Source organism: Phoxinus phoxinus (assembly GCF_949152265.1).
Source record: "Phoxinus phoxinus genome assembly, chromosome: 6".
Lineage (NCBI taxonomy): Eukaryota > Metazoa > Chordata > Actinopteri > Cypriniformes > Leuciscidae > Phoxinus > Phoxinus phoxinus.
In genome coordinates, this window is record NC_136881.1 from 43,228,046 (window position 1) to 43,252,783 (window position 24,738).

At 42.2% G+C, this 24,738-nt stretch overlaps 3 protein-coding genes across 5 annotated transcripts in view; 2 read left to right on the forward strand and 1 right to left on the reverse strand.

The window, feature by feature from the left end:
• On the forward strand, positions 1–10,773 carry LOC307001072 (uncharacterized protein). Of its 2 annotated transcripts, XR_013798158.1 has the most exons (5): positions 1–239; positions 727–894; positions 1,041–1,377; positions 6,555–6,639; positions 7,488–8,672. XR_013798158.1 is itself a non-coding variant. In XM_079617201.1 (4 exons), exons 2-4 carry the CDS (start codon positions 727–729, stop codon positions 8,477–8,479), a joined length of 1,497 nt encoding a protein of 498 aa, XP_079473327.1. In that variant the 5' UTR covers positions 2–239; the 3' UTR covers positions 8,480–10,773. The 2 variants fall into 2 exon arrangements, 1 of the variants encoding a protein (XP_079473327.1); XM_079617201.1 differs by lacking the exon at positions 6,555–6,639 and having other exon boundaries at positions 2–239; positions 7,488–10,773.
• The window catches only part of LOC307001060 (uncharacterized protein), a 201,364-nt gene that overhangs the window by 22,708 nt on the left and 153,918 nt on the right, over positions 1–24,738 (forward strand). The window lies entirely within an intron of this gene.
• slc27a1b (solute carrier family 27 member 1b) overlaps positions 8,866–24,738 on the reverse strand; it is a 24,684-nt gene continuing 8,811 nt past the window's right edge. For both annotated transcript variants that reach the window (XM_079617183.1, XM_079617182.1), the window contains exons 6-13: positions 24,578–24,669; positions 20,428–20,537; positions 17,824–18,033; positions 16,031–16,157; positions 14,250–14,387; positions 14,015–14,179; positions 13,619–13,765; positions 8,866–11,756 (exon numbers count right to left, since the gene is read on the reverse strand). In XM_079617183.1, the coding sequence (XP_079473309.1) occupies positions 11,599–11,756; positions 13,619–13,765; positions 14,015–14,179; positions 14,250–14,387; positions 16,031–16,157; positions 17,824–18,033; positions 20,428–20,537; positions 24,578–24,669 (1,147 nt within the window). In that variant the 3' untranslated portion in view covers positions 8,866–11,598. The remainder of the gene's footprint in view (positions 11,757–13,618; positions 13,766–14,014; positions 14,180–14,249; positions 14,388–16,030; positions 16,158–17,823; positions 18,034–20,427; positions 20,538–24,577; positions 24,670–24,738) is intronic.

Below are 24,738 nucleotides of genomic sequence, written 5' to 3' on the forward strand. Positions count from 1 at the left end.
ATAACGGCCATTTCCATTTACCGTCTGACTGGCTAACATTTGTTTATCAATCGTCTTTATTTAATCACGGTACGATAGTGAATTAGTCTCATGGCAACGCCAGTGTAGTACAATGAGAAATGGTTTGGTGAAGCCTCTACTCTTTTACTCCATCGCTCGTACTGTAGGAGGCGCTGTGACGTTATTTAGTCTACCGGTAAAACCACTGAAGAAAGACAGACAACTGGAGCGATCGGACGGTGAGTGTTTAATCTGTTTTACGTTGTTTATGTGCGTTAGCACGTTGTGCTTGTTGTTGTTATTATTGTAGTGATTTAATGATCTTAAACAACGTTTTTCCTCGCACCCTCGTCTAATAAAAAAGAACCATGGTTTTACTATAGTAACCATAATAAATGTCCTGTTGTTTTACTATAGTAAACATGTTGTAACCATGATATTTGTAGTAAACAGTTATACAATGCTTAATTTTAAGTGCTATATGCTTTACAAGTGTTCACTGTTTTGGAAAAAGGAGTAGAAATCTGACAATAGCATGTTTAATCTTGGAATATGCATGTAATTATCATATATTGTAATATATGATAATATTCCTGCTCAATATTAAAACTAAACAAGCTCCTTAACACATTTACATCTGAAATTAAATTGTCTGAAAATGCTAGACGACGATTAATAATAAGATGTTATTTACTTAAATTCAGTTTATGATGTGTTTGTGTTCAGATGTTGACCATGAGAGCGCAGATGGATGTGATCTGCTGTAAATCAGTAGGAACGGATCTGTCCATGCTGGATATTGAGGATTTCATCACTGAAATCTGTCAGCTGAAGAAAGAGGTGGCGTCACTGGAGGCAAAGCTGAGAGAAAGAGGAGACAAACCCAACAGAGAGGTTTGAGCAGCTCATCATTTCATCCTTCAGCTCAATCAAACCAAAGTTGTGTTAGCTTCTCACTTCTTATGATAAGATAACTGAGTAATGAGGCTAATATCAACGGGTTGTTGTTTATTTGTGTTGATCTATGATGTGTTTGTCAGGATCTGGAGAAGGTTTCAGTGTGTGTGACTGATGGGACAGAAGCTCAGGATTCAGTCTGGAGATCCAGAGACACACAGGACTCAGAGCTCAGCCTCACTTTACTGTGTTATACTGACGCTCAGGATCATGGATCCGCTGATCAAACCTCTGACTGTAACGCTGGAGAACAGCAGATGAAGATGTGCTCCGTCAAACTGGAGGACTGCAGGAACCTGATCGAGAGACGAGGAGAAGAAACCACAGCAGAGGAACAACAACAGAGCTTTAAAGAGGAGGAAGAGGATGAAGATGTTCAGAATAATGATGTTTATGATCATGATGACTTTGCTCCTCCAGGTATGTTTCTTCCCTTTATGACCAGATGTGCTGAATTAACAGAATTATTATTATTTGACACACTGAGAACTGTTATCCTGATTTCAGAGGTGAGTGCCTGCTGTTGGGAATACAGTCGTGTAAGTCAGTTCAGGGAGGTAATAATTAGATACTAATTAGACCCAATCACTTTGGCTCTGACAATTCAGAACGACAAATTTCAGATGCTGCGTAATAAGATCGTCTACTGGTGAGTCCAGTTATCCCGTCCCACCGTGCAAAGTCATGTCTTTTTTCGATGATCATCAAGAACTTTATTCAGTTAATGTTTTCATCATAGTTTATGCGCATGTTTTTTTATCAGTAGGGTTGGGTATCGTCGTTTGGGTTTTTTACAATACCGGTGCCAAAACGATAGTTTTAAAACGGGACTGGTACCTAAACTGTGCCTAAACCGATACTTAAAAAAAAAAAACACACACACACAAAACGATGGTGAATGGCAAAAAAAGAACGGCTTTTTTTATTGAAAGAAATCAAATGTAAAATTCTTAAAATTGAACAGACCTAACCCTAAATAACAGTTACAGTAATAACTGCAAAGTAGTCTGTATTTTGTCCATTGTCGTTTATGCCTGGTTCAATTACACAATTTTAGCCCGATTTTGGCACGATCTGCTTGATGTAGGGTGTCGTGGGGATTCATAAACGACAACGGTCGTCGGGACGCAAGATTCGATCGGTTCACCTCGTATAGTGTGTCATAGCGGGTGACAACGTTGCGTCTGCGATGCTTCACGACATCACGATCAAAAGACTAGCATGTTTAAAAACAAATCTGGTCCTCCACAACGTGTTCTGTCAAGAGTGAGTGAGTGAGTGAGTGAGTGTGTGTGTGTGTGTGTGCGCGCGAGTGAGTGAGTGTGTGTGTGCGCGAGTGAGTGTGTGTGTGTGCGCGAGTGAGTGTGTGTGTGTGTGCGCGCGAGTGAGTGTGTGAGAGGGAGGGAGTGAGTGAGTGTGAGAGAATGAGTGGTTCTGGTCCTCCACAACGTGTTCCGTCAAGAGTGAGTGAGTGAGTGTGTGTGTGTGTGTGCGCGAGTGAGTGAGTGTGCGCGCGTGAGTGAGTGTGTGTGTGCGCGAGTGAGTGTGTGTGTGTGCGCGAGTGAGTGTGTGTGCACGCGAGTGAGTGTGCGCGCGAGTGAGTGAGTGAGTGTGAGAGAATGAGTGGTTCTGGTCCTCCACAACGTGTTCCGTCAAGAGTGTGAGTGTGTGTGTGTGTGTGTGTGCGCGAGTGAGTGTGTGTGTGTGTGTGTGTGCGCGAGTGAGTGAGTGTGTGTGCGCGAGTGAGTGTGTGAGCGAGAGTGAGTGAGTGAGTGTGAGAGAATGAGTGGTTCTGGTCCTCCACAACGTGTTCCGTCAAGAGTGAGTGTGTGTGTGTGTGTGTGTGCGCGAGTGAGTGAGTGTGTGTGCGCGAGTGAGTGTGCGAGCGAGTGAGTGAGTGAGTGTGAGAGAATGAGTGGTTCTGGTCCTCCACAACGTGTTCCGTCAAGAGTGAGTGTGTGTCATTGGAAAAACCTGTTATCAGATTATATATCAATAGACAATTTATCAACTTCAAACTCACCCTCCCCTTGGTCATCCTTTATCACCTACTTACAGTCATGACCCTCTGCACCTGAGATCCAAGTCACATGTTTAGATCCATCCAATTCACTTCCCACTTGTAAATAGCCACAAACACCAGGGCGGAGGATGGTAGCGGGAACAATTACTATTAGTATGTTTACTCTTTTTATTATTTTTATAATCATTAGTTACACTTATAATTAAAATCTCCTTTTCCCTTCCCTCCCTCTTCCTATTAATCTATAATTATTATTATTATTATTATTTTTATTTTTTTTTGACTTCCCTCTATTCATCCCTATTCTGCCTGAGCCAAATGTCTGGTGCTGGTCGGCCCCGTGGGGTATCTATGGGCTCTGGGCCCCCATGGGGCGCCCCCTTAATACGGACATACACACACCCGGTCCTGGTAGCACACAACATGCCGTACTCTCTTTTAAATGCTCTATACATTTGGTTGCATACAGAATATTTCCAATAATAACAAGAACAACCAAAACAGACTAGGGTAAATGAGGGGAGCATGCAGATGCCTTAGCAGGTATTTTACTGCAAACCTCATCTCTTTTAATACATACATTCCAGAGGAGGCATATACCCAGTAATACTCAGGGCGAGTGCGTCATGCAGGGGGAAATCTGGGCAGATGTTCATCCTGCTTGACCACTTTCTTTTAATGCATTACATTAGTGGAAATCGACAATTTAGCCATTCACACTCGTCCATAGGACAAGAGTGGCGGGTTAGGTGATGGTTCCGGGGTCGGGATGTGGGTGTCCGTGGGGGCGGGATGTGTGCTGGGGGCCGGGGGATCGGATCACATGTGGGTCCTCCCTCTGCCATCTCACTATGGTATACCTTGTTCGGGGACCGGGCGGCAACGCGGCTATGAGTGCCCAGGCAGTTTGTTTATTCAATCATAAAAAAATATTTTATAATAATAAAAATTATTATTTGTTTATTATACTCTTCTTCTCTTTCTCTCTCTCTCTCTTTCGCTCTCTTTCTCTCTCTCTCTCTCTTCTCTGCAACCCTCCGAGGTGATCCAGCTTCTACATTACCGGCCAAACTACAAACCTACTTTTTTCCTTATATACACCCACACACACACATACACACACACAAACTAACACACAACTATCTCCACACACTCATTAACCCATCCCCCCCCCCCCGCCACTTTAACTCCTGTAATTTCAGTTAACCTGTATGCAACTAGTCTCACCCTTTTATCTGTTGTTAAATGTTTTGTCATATCAAAATATGTAATGTCGAGATATGTCTTTTGTCTAGTGTACGTGTTTTATTTATATTTTTGTGTAGTATTCTTGTGGCTACTGTATCGTTACATTTTGTTCGTAATAAAAAAAAAATAAAAAAAAAAGAGTGAGTGTGTGTGTGTGTGTGTGCGCGAGTGAGTGTGTGTGTGTGTGTGTGTGTGCGCGAGTGAGTGAGTGTGTGTGCGCGAGTGAGTGTGTGAGCGAGAGTGAGTGAGTGAGTGTGAGAGAATGAGTGGTTCTGGTCCTCCACAACGTGTTCCGTCAAGAGTGAGTGTGTGTGTGTGTGTGCGAGTGAGTGAGTGAGTGTGAGAGAATGAGTGGTTCTGGTCCTCCACAACGTGTTCCGTCAAGAGTGAGTGTGTGTGTGTGTGTGTGTGCGAGCGAGTGAGTGAGTGTGAGAGAATGAGTTGTTCTGGTCCTCCACAACGTGTTCCGTCAAGAGTGAGTGTGTGTGTGTGTGTGCGAGCGAGTGAGTGAGTGAGCGAGCAAGAGTGAGTGTGAGTGAGTGAGTGAGTGAGCGAGCAAGAGTGAGTGAGTGAGTGAGTGAGGGAGCGAGCGAGCAAGAGTGAGTGAGTGAGTGAGCGAGCAAGAGTGAGCAAGAGTGAGTGAGTGAGTGAGCGAGCAAGAGTGAGTGTGAGTGAGTGAGTGAGCGAGCGAGCGAGCAAGTGTGAGTGTGTTTGTGTGCGAGAGTGAGTGTGTGTGCGTGCGCGAGCGAGAGTGTGCGAGAGTGAGTGAGTGTGTGCGAGAGTGAGTGTGTTTGCGAGAGAGAGTGTGTGTGAGTGAGTGTGTGCGTGAGTGAGTGAACGAGAGTGAGTGAGTGTGAGAGAATGAGTGAGCGAGAGTGTGTGCGAGAGTGAGTGAGTGTGTGCGAGAGTGTGTGCGAGAGTGAGTGTGTGAGTGAGAGTGAGTGTGTGTGCGTGCGTGCGTGAGAGTGTGCGAGAGTGAGTGAGTGTGTGCGAGAGTGAGTGTGTGCGAGAGTGAGTGAGTGTGTGCGAGAGTGAGTGAGTGCGAGAGTGAGTGAGTGTGTGCGAGAGTGAGTGAGTGTGTGCGAGAGTGAGTGTGTGCGAGAGTGAGTGAGTGTGTGCGAGAGTGAGTGAGTGCGAGAGTGAGTGAGTGTGTGCGAGAGTGAGTGAGTGTGTGCGAGAGTGAGTGAGTGTGTGCGAGAGTGAGTGAGTGTGTGCGAGAGTGAGTGAGTGTGTGCGAGAGTGAGTGAGTGTGTGCGAGAGTGAGTGAGTGTGTGCGAGAGTGAGTGTGTGCGAGAGTGAGTGTGTGCGAGAGTGAGTGAGTGTGTGCGAGAGTGAGTGTGTGCGAGAGTGAGTGAGTGCGAGAGTGAGTGAGTGTGTGCGAGAGTGAGTGAGTGTGTGCGAGAGTGAGTGAGTGTGTGCGAGAGTGAGTGTGTGCGAGAGTGAGTGAGTGCGAGAGTGAGTGAGTGTGTGCGAGAGTGAGTGAGTGTGTGCGAGAGTGAGTGAGTGTGTGCAGGGCATTTCTTCATCTCTGGTGATGTGCTTGATAGTAATATCTTGCTTTGTCCGAACCATGAAGTCGCAGTACTGGCCTTGCATACAAACATGTGAAGCTGAACTTGATGGTAGTATTCATGATTCTTCTTCAGTTGAAGTGCTTCGTCTAAGCAGAACTGTGTGTCCTCACTACTCCCTGTCACAGGTACAGCATAGCTCCACGTCACAGTTGTGCTGTTGTGCTTTCATTATTTCTGTGTAGTGTCTTCTGGCTGTGTCCTCCATATCTCTTCCCCAAAGTACTGCTGGGACATGGGAACACTCTTGTTTGGTGTAGTGCATTACCTGTTTTACAAGGTTCGTTTTAGCGCTCTCGGTTACTACAGTGCACACACGATGTAGGGTTGTTCTTGTTATCCTTCCAGTTCTGTGTGTGTGCCAGGCCTGAGAGTGGGCCTGATTTTTAGCCGTAAGCTCAAGGGTTACACACTGCTCATTAGTCAACTCCTTCCCCAGTTTTTCAAAGGTCTCTTCACTCCTCTCTTGTAGTTCACTTGAATGTGTCACTGAAGTCCATGCTAGTGAGCACACAGCGTTAGGTGCCAGTACTTTCAGAATACACAATAAAATAAATGTCAGATAACTTATTTTAATACAAATCAAGCGTAAAGTCAGTTCTGGCAGGTCACGTTAGTCAAGCTCGCCATCAGCTGACTCTCCGCTGATCCACGTCTACCTATAGGGTCTATCACTGTATACATGTATAAGTTCCTTCAGTATTATCGGCAGCGATCGCGTTTCTCAGGAGCTGATTACCCTCCTCCCTCCCCAGCTCCACTTCTCGTCAGTCAGGATTTGGCATTCTGATTCCCCTCGAACCCTAACCCTTCATCTTGAACACTTGCAGTGTCGATCAGGTAATTATATATCTCTAGCCACTGGATGCTTTCGTTTCATCGTTTAACCATTGACAAGGTGCTATGGCTCTGTAAGACGTATCCCACTCACTAAAATCTATTTTGTTGAATAGTGCGTAACGCTGGGTGACACGCTGTTGTAATATGCGGAGAACATTTTGAAAATCTAATATAAACTCTAATGTTTTGAAATCAAACTATTTTGTATATCGTATCCGTGTAATTCTCTAGCTGTGATAAGGCTATCTCTTCCGTGTCTTCTGCAACCTCGATGCCTCGATCTATAAAGCATGATGGGCGCCACCATACGCACCGCAGTTCAGGGAATTGTATCTGACAGATTTACAACACGTCAATTCATCCACTTCTCCTGAAGTACATGAAAGTGGCAGATGAGGTAGGAGAAGAATTGAGTAAATTTATAGTTACCTACACAATGTGTATCTAACGCCATCAATTTATAAAGGAATGTTATTGCCGCATACATAGACAGTGTGTATTTTACAAACTATAAATGTATTGTTTTGCTACTTGTGTATTTACATTTCTGAAACCTAAAAAAAACCTTATGTGGTTGAATACACTGAGTAGTTGTGATATATGACAGCGCTGAGCGCATCTGGCTCAGCGTCAAAGGGTTAACTAGCGATCAAATGTGGTGATGATGCTTCTTACATCCATTTTGGAGAACCAGAACTAGAAGCAAAATATTTTGCAGTTTTGCAGCCTTTGCAGTTTGATAACCACACTAAGACAGACATCACATTTCAATTTTATTTTGACTAATCGTTCAGTTCTAGAAGTTACAGAAAAAGTTCAATATTTAATGCCCATTATGTTCCTTACAGATGACAACGCTGGTTCATCTTCTGTTGGAGAAACTGCCTCTACATCCAAACAGCGACAGACAAAAAAGGGATTATCCTGTGGAAAAACATTCAGCAAACAGGGTCATTTGGCGAAACGTCAGAGAAAACACACAAAACTGAAAGACTTCACCTGTAAGATATGTGACATCAGCTTTTCTACCTCAAAAGAGAGGAGACTTCATTCAAAAGAGCACAGCGTGAAGAAGGAGTTTCGCTGTGAACAGTGCGGGAAGGATTTTTTCACCACTGCTTATAACATGAGAGGTCATATAAAGACACACGGCGAAAAGACTTTGCCCTGCAGTGAGTGCGACAAGTATTTCCACACCAAACAACAACTTTCAATGCATAAGAGAATCCACACTGGTGAAAAGCCGTATCAGTGTTCTCACTGTGAGAGGAGATTCAATTGCGGAACTAATCTGAAGAACCATCTATTCACACATGGCAATGAGAGGCCGTATCCGTGCCCCCTCTGCGAGAAGGGCTACAACCAGAGATCCCATCTAAAAAGCCATTTACTCACACACACCAATGAGAGGCCGTTTCAGTGCAGTGAATGTGGGAATAACTTTAGCAACTCAAAATATCTGAAGGCACACCAAAAAATACACTCTGATAACAGACCACATCAGTGTTCACACTGTGGAAAATGTTTCCGTCAGTCGACTCACCGGAGATCCCATGAGAGGACTCACACCGGAGAGAAACCGTATCACTGCAGTGATTGTGGGAAGAGTTTTTGTAATTCAAGTGACTTAAAAATGCACAAGAGAACTCATACAGGAGAAAAACCTTTTAAATGCTCACTTTGTGACAAGACTTTTGCTCGATCAAGTGACCTGAAGATCCATGAGCGAATGCATACAGGAGAGAAACCTTACCGCTGCTCCATCTGTGGCGAGGGATTCTCTTTTAAATGGGTTTTTCAGACTCACCAGAAGAAACATGCGGCTCCAGAATCATCATAGCTTCATCATGTAATCATTTTTAGGTTGTGTAAAAGAAAACCACCTTGTATTATATTATGGTTGAAAAAAATCTAAAACTAGAATGTGTCTAGAACAGGGTCGCCCCTAACTGTCCTGCAGAGTTTAACCATAATTAAACTTACCTGAACCAGCGAATCAAGAGCGGTGTCTGAAATCACCCCTACACCCTAAAATAGAGCACTATTTGAGCGAACAGCCATTTGTGGTGGTGTCTGTAACAGGGCTCCAGACTAACTTTTTTCACCTCCGTCCTAGAACCGTCCTGAAAAACAATTTGAACCGTCCTAAAGTGAATGTCAACCGTCCCAAAATAAACATGTTGTTTCTGTACTTTGTTATTATCATCTATAGTTGTTAGTCACATAATAAAAGCACCATTAAAATGTTTGATATATATATTATTATATTTATTTAGCTCCATTCAAAGTAGTTATCTGTAAACAGGTAAAAAACAGATTTAATAAAAAATATTTTGTATTCATGAAGAACCAATCTTTTTTTTTTCCTTTTTTTACATAAACGAAAATTAAGAGAAAAATACATACAGCTCAAAACGTTTTTGCTACTAACGTTGAGTTGGTTGGATTAAACAATAACAAATAAATACTGGTGACTACATATCTCAAAGTGGTAATGTGTCATAGATGATCATCTGGAAACGTGTTATTAAGAGAAAGGGCTTTAAAAAGTGTAGATATGACACCTCTAGAACACAGACTTTGGGGGAATTTCTGTGTCTCGTGCCCTGAAGTCAGTACTCCACCACTTGGTCACTGCTTTCACAGAGTCATAGGTTGTGCAGGACCGCATTAGGTTTATTACCCACTGTCACTTTAAGACATCGGATCATGTCCAATGACATGCGGATCCAATTGCACGGATGCATATCCGATACACTCAAAACTATTTAAGACATAACCAACATAGTTTACGTGAATACTCTCCAAAACGGACATTTCGACATAATGTTGTGTGTATTTATCCATTCAGACGCGAAAGAGAGCCGTTCAGTCCTCGCGCGCTCTATAGGTGTCTATGTGCATGGCTGCACGCTTCGGGTCGGGTGTGTGCGCACAGAAAACCGGACTGAATAGAGCTCTTTTTTTGCATCGTCACTCTTATTCAGATCTATATGTCTGCTCTACTCATTCTCCCAGACGTTTACATTTTTTAACGTTTTATGAGAGATGCAGAGCGATAGATGTAGGCCTACCGCGAAACAAGTCTCCGGGTGAGTAACCGGCCGGTGATAGTAACTATAGTAACAGCCTGAGAAGACGCGCTCCGTTGTAGTCAGCGCTTGGTCGGTGAATTTTGGCATTTTCTAAGTAAGTTACCCTTATAGGCTAGTAATAAATGAACACGCATACAAAAATGTCTTTCGTCCTGTAGGCGTCCTGGAGAATATTTCTGTTCGTCCTAAACACATTTTCTATCGTCCCCAGGACGATAGGACGCCGTTAGTCTCGAGCCCTGGTCTGTAACCATATTGGACGTTATTGAGGGCACTCAGTCAATCCCACAATGCACTGTGTCACGCTGAATGAATTCCTGCATCTATACAGAAGATGGCGCCCGCAGCTCAATCATCCATCCATCCATTTTCCAAATTGCTGGTCCAATGTGGCTACAGCGTAATATCATACAGGTATAACTTCCTTTTTAATTGATTAATTAGCTGTTTATACCTAGTTTCCATGACAGAGTTTAAGATAAATCCTTTCATTTCACTACTGGAGCTGCCAGTTTGCTTAGGGCTGGGACGGTTACCGCATTACCGCGGTCACAAACCAAAAAAAACCCATTGGCCTGCACATGTGTGCACGTTGTGTCTAATGACATGGATTAATTGATTCTAATAACATGGATTGTCTAATGACATTGTGTCTTACATGGATTCAAGATTTTCTAAACTAAACTTATCAAACTTATCAAACAATACATAAATCTCTCGTCTCAGGGGAACATGAGGGAGGGAAGCACGGTCATTTGAAAATACTACCTGCTTTCTACTGATACAAAGCTTAATGCTAATCGGTGAAGTAACCCTTTAAGTGTTTCTATGATAATGAGAGTAAGAGAATAATTTGAATCACTTTGCAGCATTTGTTCTTGTTGTTTTCTACAAGTCTGATTATCTAAATCTGGAAAAAGAAACAAGCTCATGTACTTATTGTTACGTAAAATTTATTACAATTGTTTAGAAAATCGAGTTCAAGTAAATGTAAAATAGTCTAAACATCTGAAAAAGAATAAAACAAATTAGATTTCCCAGACAGCAACATATCTGGTGCCGACACTATGTTTCTGTCGGGGTTTCTAATGGTTAATGATTAAGTACATTTCACATCAAAACATTTTGATTCAATACACTTCACTGAGACTTGAGTTGCTCCGAAGTCTTCGCTTTTAAGAGAGAAAGTCTACAGTATAACATGTGATTTGAGATGATACTGTTCGTGTGTAATACTATTGCCAGTACTGGTCTGTAATTCTGTCTGTAAGACTGAAGTCGAAGACTCAGTTACAGTGTTGCCCACATGAACAGTGCTGTGAGTCAATAATACCTGGATAAAGCTATTCCTCCTCAATTGCAGATGAATGGGAAAACCTCTCCAAACCCATCAAACGCAAACTTGCAAAATGATTCATAGACAGAGAGCAACTGAGTATCTAGTCTTCAGACGAACCTCTTTTTCTGTCGTTCACAGTAATGTTCACCTCGTGAACCCTATTTCAGTGATATCAGAGACATTTATGCAATCCATTGAGGAAACAGTTCATGTGTAGTTCAGCTTCTCAGATGATCTCACAATGTGAGTTCAGTCCATTATATCTAATCAGAAAACTCTATAACCATGTAAGAAGTCGGCAATAATAAGATTGATTTCACTCCCCAGCCGTGACTGATGTGCCTGGGTTGAAATAAGGAACTTGTTTTTCTATAGAATGATGTGAAAGGCAGAACTAGTGTTTCAAGTACTAACAGTGTGTCAAGTATGAGCTTGATTGTAGTGCAGTTATCTCACTGATTTTGTACAATAAACTGCGTATTGATGTCCCACTATGACATCTACACAATAAAGGCTGTGTGGCTCTTATAAAGACACGTTTCCCTGCATGACGTCGCTGTAGAGTCCGTCCGTCAGGCGCTCGTAACGCCCCGAACGGCTGTTGAGGAAGTAGAGCTGGTCGCTGGTTTGTCGTGGGTCGAATCCCTCCTTCTGTAAGCGAGTTTTCTTTATTTTAAATGTGTCTGGGGATGAAAGACATGAAAGATTTTAATGCCCGTTCACACCAAGGGAGATAACGAAAAAACTATACCGTATTTTCCGGACTATAAGTCGCTCCGGAGTATAAGTCACATCAGTCAAAAAATGCGTCATGAAGAGGAAAAAAAACATATAAGTCGCACTGGACTATAAGTCGCATTTATTTAGAAATTTATTTCACAAAATCCAAGAACAGACATTTAATCTGGAAAGGCAAGTTATTCAACTACACAACAGCACACAGAACAACAGCTGAATAGTGTCCGGTATGTTAGCGTAACACATTAAACAGTTATTCAGCTATACAATAGCATAAAGAACATATACCTGTGAGGCTGAATAGGCTAAATTAACATTAGCCAGCGAGTCCAACAAGTTACCGGTCAGCAAGTTCACCAAGCTCCCGATCTCACTCCTCAACACTGAATCCATTGAGTTCTTCCTCGGTGTCGCTTCTGAACAACTCCGCTAACTAGAGCGCCCTCTCGCGGCTGTAGACGGTAATGTTTTCTCTTGGTTCATCTCAGTCAGTATTGAATTAATGTTGATATATTAGTCGCACCTGACTATAAGTCGCAGGACCAGCAAACCTTTACAAAAAGTGTGACTTATAGTCCGGAAAATACGGTAGTTATAAAAATCTTTCTCCATATTAAAGAATAGCAGAGTTCACACCACAGCTGTAACGATAAAGATATGAGGAACAGTATCGTTGGGACTTTCAGAACGATTTTTTTCCAGCTGTCGAACGATAAAACACTGACAGCCAATCAGAATCCACTCGAATTTAAAGGGCTCTCGCGCATTTAAAATGGCAGACGACATTGTGGAGAAGTTAATTGCCGAAGTCCAGAAATATCCACCACTGTTTGACAAGTCAAGCCTCTTTTCAAGAAAATGGATAAGGAAGACAATCGTTCATAAATAAGATTACCTCAGGTATCCAGCGCTCGTTTCAACGACATTGCCTTGCTTCCTTTGGAGTCGCTGTGAGTGTTGTTTATATTCCACTATATTGAGTATGTCAGCTAAATTCACTGTTAGATTATTAGCTCGATTACATTAGCTTCACTCGAAACACAGCATGCTGAGGACATCTGCTGGTTAAAGTTAATGCCACAGCAGAAACATGTTCAGTGACGTTGTACACACTTTGAAACTGCAGCGCGGAAGCTTAGAATGACCCGACCGTTTTCTTTCGTTGGTGTGGACACAAATATAGTTATTGTTATAGTTATCATGCTTGGTGTGAACAGGCCTTTACACTGTTAAACAAAAGAACCAGTGAAACTTACAGCTGTGGTTGCCAGAACCTGGTCGCAACATTTTAGGTTGTATGGATTGAACTTAAATTTGCAGTAGAAAAACAAACAAACATTTCTTTAACTGATATAATGTTAGTTTACTAAAAGTACTCAAATCTGTTTTGTACAAGGGACTGTTTTAAACCTCGTCCCCCATTTAGACCACTTCTATTATTGATTGCTATCAGGATGTGAATAGAGTTTCAATCAGTGTATCAAAGAGTGTTTATTAAAATAACTAGCCTACCTTACCTTTAAAAGCAGCCTACGCCACCATATCATCACGCTTAACACTGAGCATTTGAATAAATGTAAATAAAAATCATAAGTTTGGGTGGGTGGATGATTTATATTTAACAGCATATTTATTTTATTTTTGGTTGACGTTACAGCCGATCCGCACATCTCTAACATATAGTTAGGGAAGCATTAAGCAATGAACAGGTTTTTAATTTAGCATTTTTACCATTAAATCATTGTTTACAGAGTATGTTTGAGGAAAGCAATGGCAGGTTGTGGGGAATTGTGTATGTATGCGTCACCTGTTTTGTCGACCTCGGGTAACAGCCGCAAGAAGACGGGCCGAGCGTACGAGGGAAGAGAGCTCTGCATGTCTCTCAGAAGCGCCTCGCAGTCGAAGTCGCCCGTCACATCCGCTATGGCGGCCATTCCCGCCTTCCCCTCCACACCTGACGAACAGAAGAGAGAGACGTTTTTACTGCATATACTCGGCTATAAAAAAATCCCCACTCCATTATATAAAGCATCCACAGCTCTTTATATAAAACGTCTTCTAGGGGTGTCACAATATAACGCAATACAAAAATCCAACAATATGTATTGTGGATTTCTGTGAGGAAAAAGTTTTCAGAGTTTTAGTGTCAGTACTACATTAAACTACTAAATATAATGTATAATAATTATGTGGCGCCTCTAACCTGGCACTGAGACGCCGTAGACGGCCACGTCCGTCTGGTTCAGCAGAGAGCTCAGGACTCCCTCCACCTCCGTGGTCGAGACGTTCTCGCCCCGCCAGCGATACGTGTCTCCGCCCCGGTCCCGGAAATACACGTACCCGAACTCGTCCATCACCATCAGATCCCCTGAGGCGGAAGAACACACAGTGAGAGGAGGCCAGGAGGACCGGTCCGCATCCGGAGAGCTCCACTTTACCTGACACGTACGCAGAATCCCCCTTTCTGAAGACGTTGTGCGCAATCTTTTTACTGGTGGCCTCTTGATTCGCGTAGCCATCGAAACGACGTAACGGATCGTGTGGATTGATTCTGCCAACGATGATCCCTGGTTCTCCTAAAATGCACAAAAAACTCGTATTGTAGGGCTAAAGGTCTTGTAGGTCCATATTTACACCAGGGTAACTACAGGTGAAACTGGAAAAATTAGAATATGGTGCAAAAGTTCATTTATTTCAGTAATTCAGATTAAAAGGTGAAACTAATATATTGTATAGACTCATTACATGCAAAGTGAGATATTTCAAGCCTTTATTTGTTATAATTGTGATGATTATGAAAACCTTTTCACAATATTCTAATTTTGAATTTGGGGTTTTCATAATCTGTAAGCCATAATCATCAAAATTATAACAAATAAAGTTTTGAAATATCTCACTTTGCATGTAATGAGTCTATATAATATATTAGTTAAACCTTTTAAGTTGAATTACTGAAATAAATGAACTTTTGCACCATATACTAATTTTTCGAGTTTCACCTGTATGTATAGAACAATGCTCATTATTTATATATATATATATATATATATATATATATATATATATATATATATATATATATATATATATATATATATATATAGTAATAGTCAAAGATGTAATAAGGAAGAAAAAAGGCGAGAGAGAAGAGAAAAGAAATTAGGGTAATTATAGATAACTGAAATAATAAATAAAAAAACATTTTTGCTACTTGAAATAAAATGCATGTTAACAGAAATAAAATATATATAGAAAAAAAAACTCTCATTACACACTGCAAGTCATTATAAATGCTGGTTTCTCATTGGCTGTCATTTGTCTCTGATGTGAAACATGTTTTTTTAAACTCGAAGCACAAACACACAAACTTTTGCCCCATTTACAAATTAGACCTTTTGAAACACTTTCGGAATGCACTTGTTTACTCCGTCATGGCACTGTGTGTTCAGAAACACACACAGATATTTGGTTTGTTTCGAGTTGCCAGGCAAATATGTAGAAAATATTCACAACATGATGTGTTCATATATTAAAATAAACAATATATCATTCATTCTACTTCCAGATACTTTATTTCAATAAGTAAGAGGCAATGTACGATCACCAGATCATTATTGCTAAATATACAATACAAAAGTTTGGGGTCAGTACGATTTTTTTTTTTTTTTTAAGCTACTAATATTTTTAATCAACAAGGATGCATTGAATTGATCAGAAGTAAAGTAAAGACATTTATAATGTTACAAAAGATTTCATGTACATGCTGTTCTTTTGAACTTTCTATTCATCAAAGAACCTGAATATATGAAAATATGAACTGTTTTCAACACTGATAATAATCATAAATGTTTCTTGAGCATCAGATCATCATATTAGACTGATTTCTGGAGGATCATGTGACACTGAAGACTGGAGTAATGATAGTTTGATCACAGGAATAAATTACACTTTACTGTATATTCACATAGAAAACTGCTATTATGAATTGTAATAATATTTCACTGTTTCTACTGTATTTTTTATCAAATAAATGCAGCCTTGGTGAGCAGAAGAGACTCTCAAACACATTAAAACATCTCACTGAGCCCAAACTTGTGTGTTTCAATTATAAAGTTTAGCGTCATTATACAAAAATATTTCATATTTTAAATAAATCACATCTACTGTGTGTTTTCAGCTTCAGATTGTGTGTGTGTGTGTGTGTGTGTGTTTCTCTCACCAGGTTTGCACGGGACACACAGTCCTCGACTGTCCCTGATTAACTCCATCGTGTCCTCGTCGGCCCTCAGGAGTCTGATGGGATAAATGCTGGGCAGGATCACGCTGTTGAAGCCGCACGCCCCCACCTGGCCGGAGGAGCACATTACGCATCAATAAAACACATCATATCTATTGGACCCTATCATACACCCGGTGCAATGCGGTGCCAGGCACGACGCGAGTGTGTTTTGAGCACTGGAGCACTGATGGACCGTTACTTTTTTGAGGAACAGAAATAGACTCAGCCACTGACCAACTGACCCTGCTCTAAAGTCAATGGCTCAATATTTATTTTTGTTATTTAAAGAGCGCGTTAGTAATGTGCGCCTATAGACGGGTCCACAACACGCATACATTATTACACACACACTCTGCTTATTACACACACACTCTGCTTATTACACACACACTCTGCTTATTACACACACACTCTGCTTATTACACAAACAAACAATCAAATATTAAAAATAAAAGGATTACAATGTAAAAGATTAATATTGTGTACATAAAGATATGGTGGAATCTGGCTTATCCCTTAGAGCAGTGGTTCCCAACCTTTTTTTGTCTGAGACCCCCTTTTTCCCAAGAACATATTTTAGGGCCCCCTTCACATTGAAGGATATTATCGCTCTTGTAAGCAAGGATGACAAAATATGTTGTTTTCAAACAAACGGTATGTTTACTATAACCAGATATGTTTATGCACAAATAATAGCCTATAATATTGAAAATACAATAACAAAACATCAGTAGGCCCTTTGTAATTTAAAAACGTAAGCCTAAGGGTAGCCTATAAACTGGCCCTATTTGAAATGTAATAACAGAAATAGTCACACTGGTGTAGGTAAAAGAAATAAAAGGCTATTACTAAATGACTGCTGTCTGGGACATCAATACTTGTATGTTATTTGTGAGGCTTTATTTTTGAGGCTTTTGGCGCTATAGCGAGAGATAATAAACTTGCGTTTATAACAGAATAATGCGTCTTGCGGAAGAACACACTAGCCGGAACTACTTCTCTCTGTGTACGTCTGTGACGAGTCACGCAGGTCCTGAGCTACTCCGCATCCGAACCAGTGTAAAATAGTCCCAGTGTAAACACTTATTATAGGAGTACCAGTGACTCAGGATAAGACAAAAACACGGATTTGAAAATGGATTCATGATGAACTCGCTCATTATATACATTTTGTACATTTTGAACAGAAAAAAGTTAAGGACTTTTATTTAATGCTCATTGCTCAAAACTTTTCAAAATATGTCACAACCCCCTACAGAGCTCGCTGAGGCCCCCGTGTGGGCCGCGACCCCCTGTTGGGAACCGCTGCCTTAGATGGTCTGCTTGCGCTTTAACCACACACACACACACACACACACACACACACACACACACACACACACACAGCTTTAACCTTGCGCACGAGCAGATCCGTTTGCGCTTGAGACACATTCAGTTTTTCCGCTTGCCAATTCCGTCATGTAAATAGTGAATCCGCCATGGCGCGAGCGCAACTGGCATTTAAAGGGAATGGGAGATTCTGATTGGTTAATATCTCGTTACGCCCAAAACACACCCATTACTCATTAAGAGAATATGGACAACACTTTCAGACCATGCGCCGGGAGCGCCGACCGTTTTTCCCGTGTTTAAACTCAACAGTGGATTCGGACACCCATAAGTGCACTTGCGCCGGCGCTTTAGATCGTTAAAATAGGGCCCATTAAATGTAATGAGTTCAGATTCACACACACCTTGTTGTCCATGTTGGCCAGGCTGCAGTTGCACTCGGTGGCTCCGTAAAACTCACCGATGCGCTTGATGTTGAAGCGTTTAGTGAACGCTTCCCAGACGTTGGGCCGCAAACCGTTGCCCGTGGCAACACGCACCTTGTGGAGAGACTCGGACGCGCGGACCGGCTGTGCTAACAGGTACCGGCAGATTTCACCGATGTACTGGACCACCTGCAAACACACACACAAACAGCATTTAACTTTTATTTAAAGGTGCAGTCTGTAAGAATGACAGCTAGTGGCCGAAATAGGCACTGCAGTCCAAATCTAAATATCGGAGATCGCCGTTTCTCCCGCCTCCACAGACTCGACGGCGCTCACACGGGTCGCCAGTCTGAGCACACGCATCAGGAACGAGCGCAATAGACACTGAAGATTGGCACAATCCAAAACAATAACACACATTCCAGCCTGGAAACACACACTTCAGAGTAAAATAACCGACTGTAGAAGTGTTTTTCAGAGAAACGAGTGTGTGAACTTAGCATGTTTCCTCAATATCTGCAAACATATTATGGTATTTTTATGCTTTAGTAGAGTGAAAAAGTTACACACTGCACCTTTAAACAGTGACAGATGAATTTAGACCAAAATGCTGTAAAATTTGACTTTTCAACAAAAAAAAGTGTATTTGTGCGCACCTGGCAACAATGCTGGTTTTAATAGTTTTCTTTATAGTACAACATTTACACTGCAAAAAATGCTTTTCTTACTTAGTATTTTTGTTTTGTTTCCAGTCCAAATATCTAAAAATTATTAATTCAAGAAGCATTTACTAGAGAAGTAAAATGACATAAGAAATTCTATTTTGTTTTAAGATAAAAAGAAAGTAATTTAAGTAATTTTTGCTTAAAACGAGCAAAATGATCTGCCAATGGGGTAAGCAAAAAAATCTTAAAGGAGAACTCCGGTGCAAAATGAACCTTTGGTCTAATTACACATTGTTACCTAGTCAACCGTTATCTGAGATTTGTTTTCATGATTATCGAATGTAAATAGTTTTATCTCTAAAAACAGTTTAGCCTATAACGCTAGTATAACGCTAGTATATGGGGCATGGAGTAATGACAAATAAAAATCGTTTGTTAATACCACTAACAAGGCTCAAAATAGCCCCACACTAACACGGCAGCATAATGAGGGTCCCTACCTTCAAACCGAAGCATTGAGAACTGTGTAAGTGTCCAGACAGTTTAATAAGAAGATATTGTATACATACAGTCAACTTCGCGTATACAGGCAGAATCCATCTTTGAAAAACAGACTCTATCAATCGATCTACGAACCACCGATCCAAATGCGCTGGACCATATGAGATTCTACACAGTTCAGCGCATTTGGATCGGCGGTTCGTAGTTCGACTGATAGAGTCTGTTTTTCAAAGATGGATTCTGCTTATATACGTGAAGTTGACTGTATGTATAAAATATCTTCTTATTAAACTGTCTGGACACTGTCAAAGTTCTCAATGCTTCGGTTTGAAGGTAGGGACCCTCATTATGCTACCGTGTTAGTGTGGGGCTATTTTGAGCCTTGTTAGTGGTATTAACAAACTATTTTTATTTGTCATTACTCCATGCCCCGTATACTAGCGTTATACTAGCGTTATAGGCTAAACTGTTTTTAGAGATAAAACTATTTACATTCAATAATCATGAAAACAAATCTCAGATAACGGTTGACTAGCTAACAATGTGTAATTAGACCAAAGGTTCATTTTGCACCGGAGTTCTCCTTTAATTCGAATGGAAACCAAGAATTTTTTGCTTACCCCATTGGCAGATAATTTTGCTCGTTTTAAGCAAAAATTACTTAAATTACTTTCTTTTTATCTTAAAACAAAATAGAATTTCTTATATCATTTTACTTCTCTAGTAAACGCTTCTTGGTTTAAGAATTTTAAGATATTTGGACTGGAAACAAAACAAAAATACTAACTAAGAAAGTATTTTTTGCAGTGTACTACTTTTGTTAGTCCAAATATCAGAAGAAAAAAAACTTAAATCAAGAAGCATTTACTAGATAAGTAAAATAACAAAAAATTATATCTTGTTTCTGATTTTAAAAAAACTAGCAAAATTTTCTGTAAGAAAAAAAAACTTAATTTAAATGGAAACCAAGATTATTTTTCTTACACCATTGGCAGATAATTTAGCTTTTTTTTAAAGTAAAAACTCATTTAATTTTATATGTTTTTATCAGGAAACAAGACTATCTAGACTTTACTTATCTAGTTAGTGCTCCTTGATTTTCTTGAAGAATTTTAATGGACTGGGAACAAGACAAAAAAACGAATTAAAAATAATTAACAATTAATTACATTTATGTAGCGCTTTTCTCAGCACTCAAAGCGCTTTACATAGAAGGGGGAATCTCCTAAGTAAGAAAACATTTTTTGCAGTGAAGTGACAGATGAATTTGCACCAAAATACTGTAAAATTAGATTGGAGATAGAAATATACTGTAAACGTCTGGTCATTTACTGTCCTCCTCGCACAGTTACAAGATCAGCTGCACTAGACGGATCTCTCAAACATGACTGTGATCGGGGTCAAAGGTCATCACCGTGCAGTTGTATTTGACACAGTCGTCCCAGAAACGACTAGCGGAAAACTTCCTGCGGATCACCACGGTCAGCCCGTGCAGCAGACACTGCCCGACGCCAACGATGTTACCTGCAAACACAGAGAGACGGGAGCTGATTGGTTGATGACACCGATACGGTCTCATGTGTCGTCCTTTGTTCAGTTTCCATGGTTACCGTCATCATTAGTTGATTTGCTTCAGCTGTGTGTCATTTATTGTCTCGGTTCAGTTGTTATTTAAGCCTCACCCTTCAGTCTCGCTATGTTGAGATGTGTTTGCACTGTCTGTTTGCTTGCTTTTTGAGTTGGAATTAAACCTATTACTGCATACATCCTTACAAAAACTATGCTGTAAATGTCTTTATCCTTTACTGTTGACGGCATTTTCTGATTGATTTAGTGATAAAAACAGAAATCCGAAATCCCCTCTGTAAAAACTTCTAACTCTAATATGTCAACAAAATCAAATAAGAATTTTGAACCTGTCTTTATTCAATCTTCAGATTTATGTTCTAAATATAAGTTGTTTTTTAAACGTAATATACACAAAATATGAAAAGGGTCCATATGAACTGGTAGTCATCCGTTATGGTTTAAAAGGTCAGTGGTGATATCTGATGGTAAAATGCTGGTATATATAAATGTATAGTATTTACTTAAACTGACACACAACTGCTGAATTTAAACAAACACCAATCTTACACAATATTTACTCTAACTCACAAGAACAAATGTTTTATCCATTGACAAGGCTGTTGGTAGATTATGGATTTGACCCAAGGTGAACTATTACTCCGGTTGGTACATCAGTAAAGTACCAAATATGGGCCGATAAACCAACCTGGTCTATATCTCTAGACTGAAGAGTTATTCGCGGCATTCTTAGCGATGAGGGGTTTTAATCTATAAGCTGATCAAGGGTGCGTTTCCCGAAAGCATCGTTAGCTAACTATGTGCGCAAGTTCCTTTGTTAACATCAGTTCATGAGTCGTGTTTCCCGAAAGCATCGTTAGCTAACTATGTGCGCAAGTTCCTTCGTTATCATCAGTTCATGAGTCGTGTTTCCCGAAAGCATCGTTAGCTAACTATGTGCGCAAGTTCCTTCCTTATCATCAGTTCATGAGTCGTGTTTCCCGAAAGCATCGTTAGCTAACTACGTGCGCAAGTTCCTTCGTTAACATCAGTTCAACAAGTCGTGTTTCCCGAAAGCATCGTTAGCTAACTACGTGCGCAAGTTCCTTCCTTATCATCAGTTCATGAGTCGTGTTTCCCGAAAGCATCGTTAGCTAACTATGTGCGCAAGTTCCTTCCTTATCATCAGTTCATGAGTCGTGTTTCCCGAAAGCATCGTTAGCTAACTATGTGCGCAAGTTCCTTCCTTATCATCAGTTCATGAGTCGTGTTTCCCGAAAGCATCGTTAGCTAACTATGTGCGCAAGTTCCTTCGTTAACATCAGTTCATGAGTCGTGTTTCCCGAAAGCATCGTTAGCTAACTATGTGCACAAGTTCCTTCGTTAACATCAGTTCAACGAGTCGTGTTTCCCGAAACCATCGTTAGCTAACTACGTGCGCAAGTTCCTTCGTTAACATCAGTTCAACGAGTCGTGTTTCCGAAACCATCGTTAGCTAACTATGTGCGCAAGTTCCTTCGTTAACATCAGTTCATGAGTCGTGTTTCCCGAAAGCATCGTTAGCTAACTATGTGCACAAGTTCCTTCGTTAACATCAGTTCAACGAGTCGTGTTTCCCGAAACCATCGTTAGCTAACTACGTGCGCAAGTTCCTTCGTTAACATCAGTTCATGAGTCGTGTTTCCGAAACCATCGTTAGCTAACTACGTGCGCAAGTTCCTTCGTTAACATCAGTTCATGAGTCGTGTTTCCCGAAAGCATCGTTAGCTAACTACGTGCGCAAGTTCCTTCGTTAACATCAGTTCAACGAGTCGTGTTTCCCGAAAGCATCGTTAGCTAACTACGTGCGCAAGTTCCTTCGTTAACATCAGTTCATGAGTCGTGTTTCCCGAAAGCATCGTTAGCTAACTACGTGCGCAAGTTCCTTCGTTAACATCAGTTCATGAGTCGTGTTTCCCGAAAGCATCGTTAGCTAACTACGTGCGCAAGTTCCTTCGTTAACATCAGTTCATGAGTCGTGTTTCCCGAAAGCATCGTTAGCTAACTACGTGCGCAAGTTCCTTCGTTAACATCAGTTCATGAGTCGTGTTTCCCGAAAGCATCGTTAGCTAACTACGTGCGCAAGTTCCTTCGTTAACATCAGTTCATGAGTCGTGTTTCCCGAAAGCATCGTTTGCTAACTAACTAAATCATAATTTTGCGTCATTGGAGGATTCTTTGGCCAGAGGCGAGAGACTCCAGCCAGTAGGAGGCGCTAGATCCGCATGTCTTCAGCCCGCCCATAGAGGCTGGGATCTCACTCACAGAATGTAGTGTCAGCCATCTTTTATTTGGAAGCTAAGCTAACAGGCTCTTGTTCTGTGGAGAAAGCTGAGTAGTAGCGGTTACCATCCTCTTTTTCCCGGACATGTCCGGCCGTCGAGATCGTCCAAAATGTCCGGGATTCGGCTTTTGCTTTCTGCAGTCGCCATTCATTGTTTACATGCACACCTTTAGTTTTAATCTGACTGAACTCATTCCGATCGGTGAATCTGAGTGTAGTGTTTACATGAACGCTAAACAAGTGATCGGTTGATGTGTGTTTTAGCATTGCTAAGAAAATTCCCGCTCCTCCGTGAGAGATACGAGACCGGTGCGTCTCACAGGCGCCACTCATCAGTAATCACGCGCCGTTCTCCCGCGGCCGTCAGTCTCCATCAGTCTCGCGCCGTTCTCCCGCGGCCGTCAGTCTCGCGCCGTTCTCCCGCGGCCGTCAGTCTCGCGCCGTTCTCCCGCGGCCGTCAGTCTCGCGCCGTTCTCCCGCGACCGTCAGTCTCGTGCCGTTCTCCCGCGGCCGTCAGTCTCGCGCCGTTCTCCCGCGACCGTCAGTCTCGCGCCGTTCTCCCGCGACCGTCAGTCTCGCGCCGTTCTCCCGCGACCGTCAGTCTCGCGCCGTTCTCCCGCGACCGTCAGTCTCGCGCCGTTCTCCCGCGGCCGTCAGTCTCGTCCCGCTCGCCGTTCTCCCGCGGCCGTCAGTCTCGCGCCGTTCTCCCGCGACCGTCAGTCTCTCGCCGTTCTCCCGCGACCGTCAGTCTCGCGCCGTTCTCCCGCGACCGTCAGTCTCGCGCCGTTCTCCCGCGACCGTCAGTCTCGCGCCGTTCTCCCACGACCGTCAGTCTCGCGCCGTTCTCCCGCGACCGTCAGTCTCGCGCCGTTCTCCCGCGGCCGTCAGTCTCGTCCCGCTCGCCGTTCTCCCGCGGCCGTCAGTCTCGCGCCGTTCTCCCGCGACCGTCAGTCTCTCGCCGTTCTCCCGCGACCGTCAGTCTCGCGCCGTTCTCCCGCGACCGTCAGTCTCGCGCCGTTCTCCCACGACCGTCAGTCTCGCGCCGTTCTCCCGCGGCCGTCAGTCTCGCGCCGTTCTCCCGCGACCGTCAGTCTCGCGCCATTCTCCCGCGACCGTCAGTCTAGCGCGACATTTTTGGTGATCTCAAAATCCTGGACAGACTCATGGAGACTCAGTAGTAGCCTAGCCTTGTTGTTTAACTGCGCTCTTACCGGTAGGAGTGGCTTGGGCGTGGCCTCGTAGGGCAGCGAAGCAAGTGCATTCTGGGAGTTGTTGTCTTTCATCCACATTTTCTGGCTTTTCTCAGTCTAGAAGGCTCCAAACTCAAAAATTATTTCACGTTTCTACTACATAAATGACCCATTTTAAATACACATTCATCTCTCCAGAGGTGAAGTGTTCCTTTAACCAACATGGTTGAACGACCAATTTGCGATGGTACGGTTTCGGGAAACAGTTTTCCAACGATGCATCGTACTATAGTAGTTAAGCAGCGAGTTACGGCGCTGTACGGGAAACACACTCCAGAGCAGGTCAGGGGCACAGTGTTGAACATGGTGTGTGTGTGTGTGTGTGTGTGTGTGTGTGTGTGTGTGTGTGTGTGTGTGTGTGTGTGTGTGTGTGTGTGTGTGTGTGTGTGTGTGTGTGTGTGTGTGTGTGTGTGTGTCCTGCAAACCTGCGGAGTGATAGAGCGGCAGACAGCAGTAAACAACATCATCCGGCCGCAGACCGAACGAGTGATATCCAAACGCAGCGATGCGATAGTACCTGTGAACACACACACACACAGAGTCACACACACTCGTACAGATGATGTTTGCTCAGTATTTTAAGAAC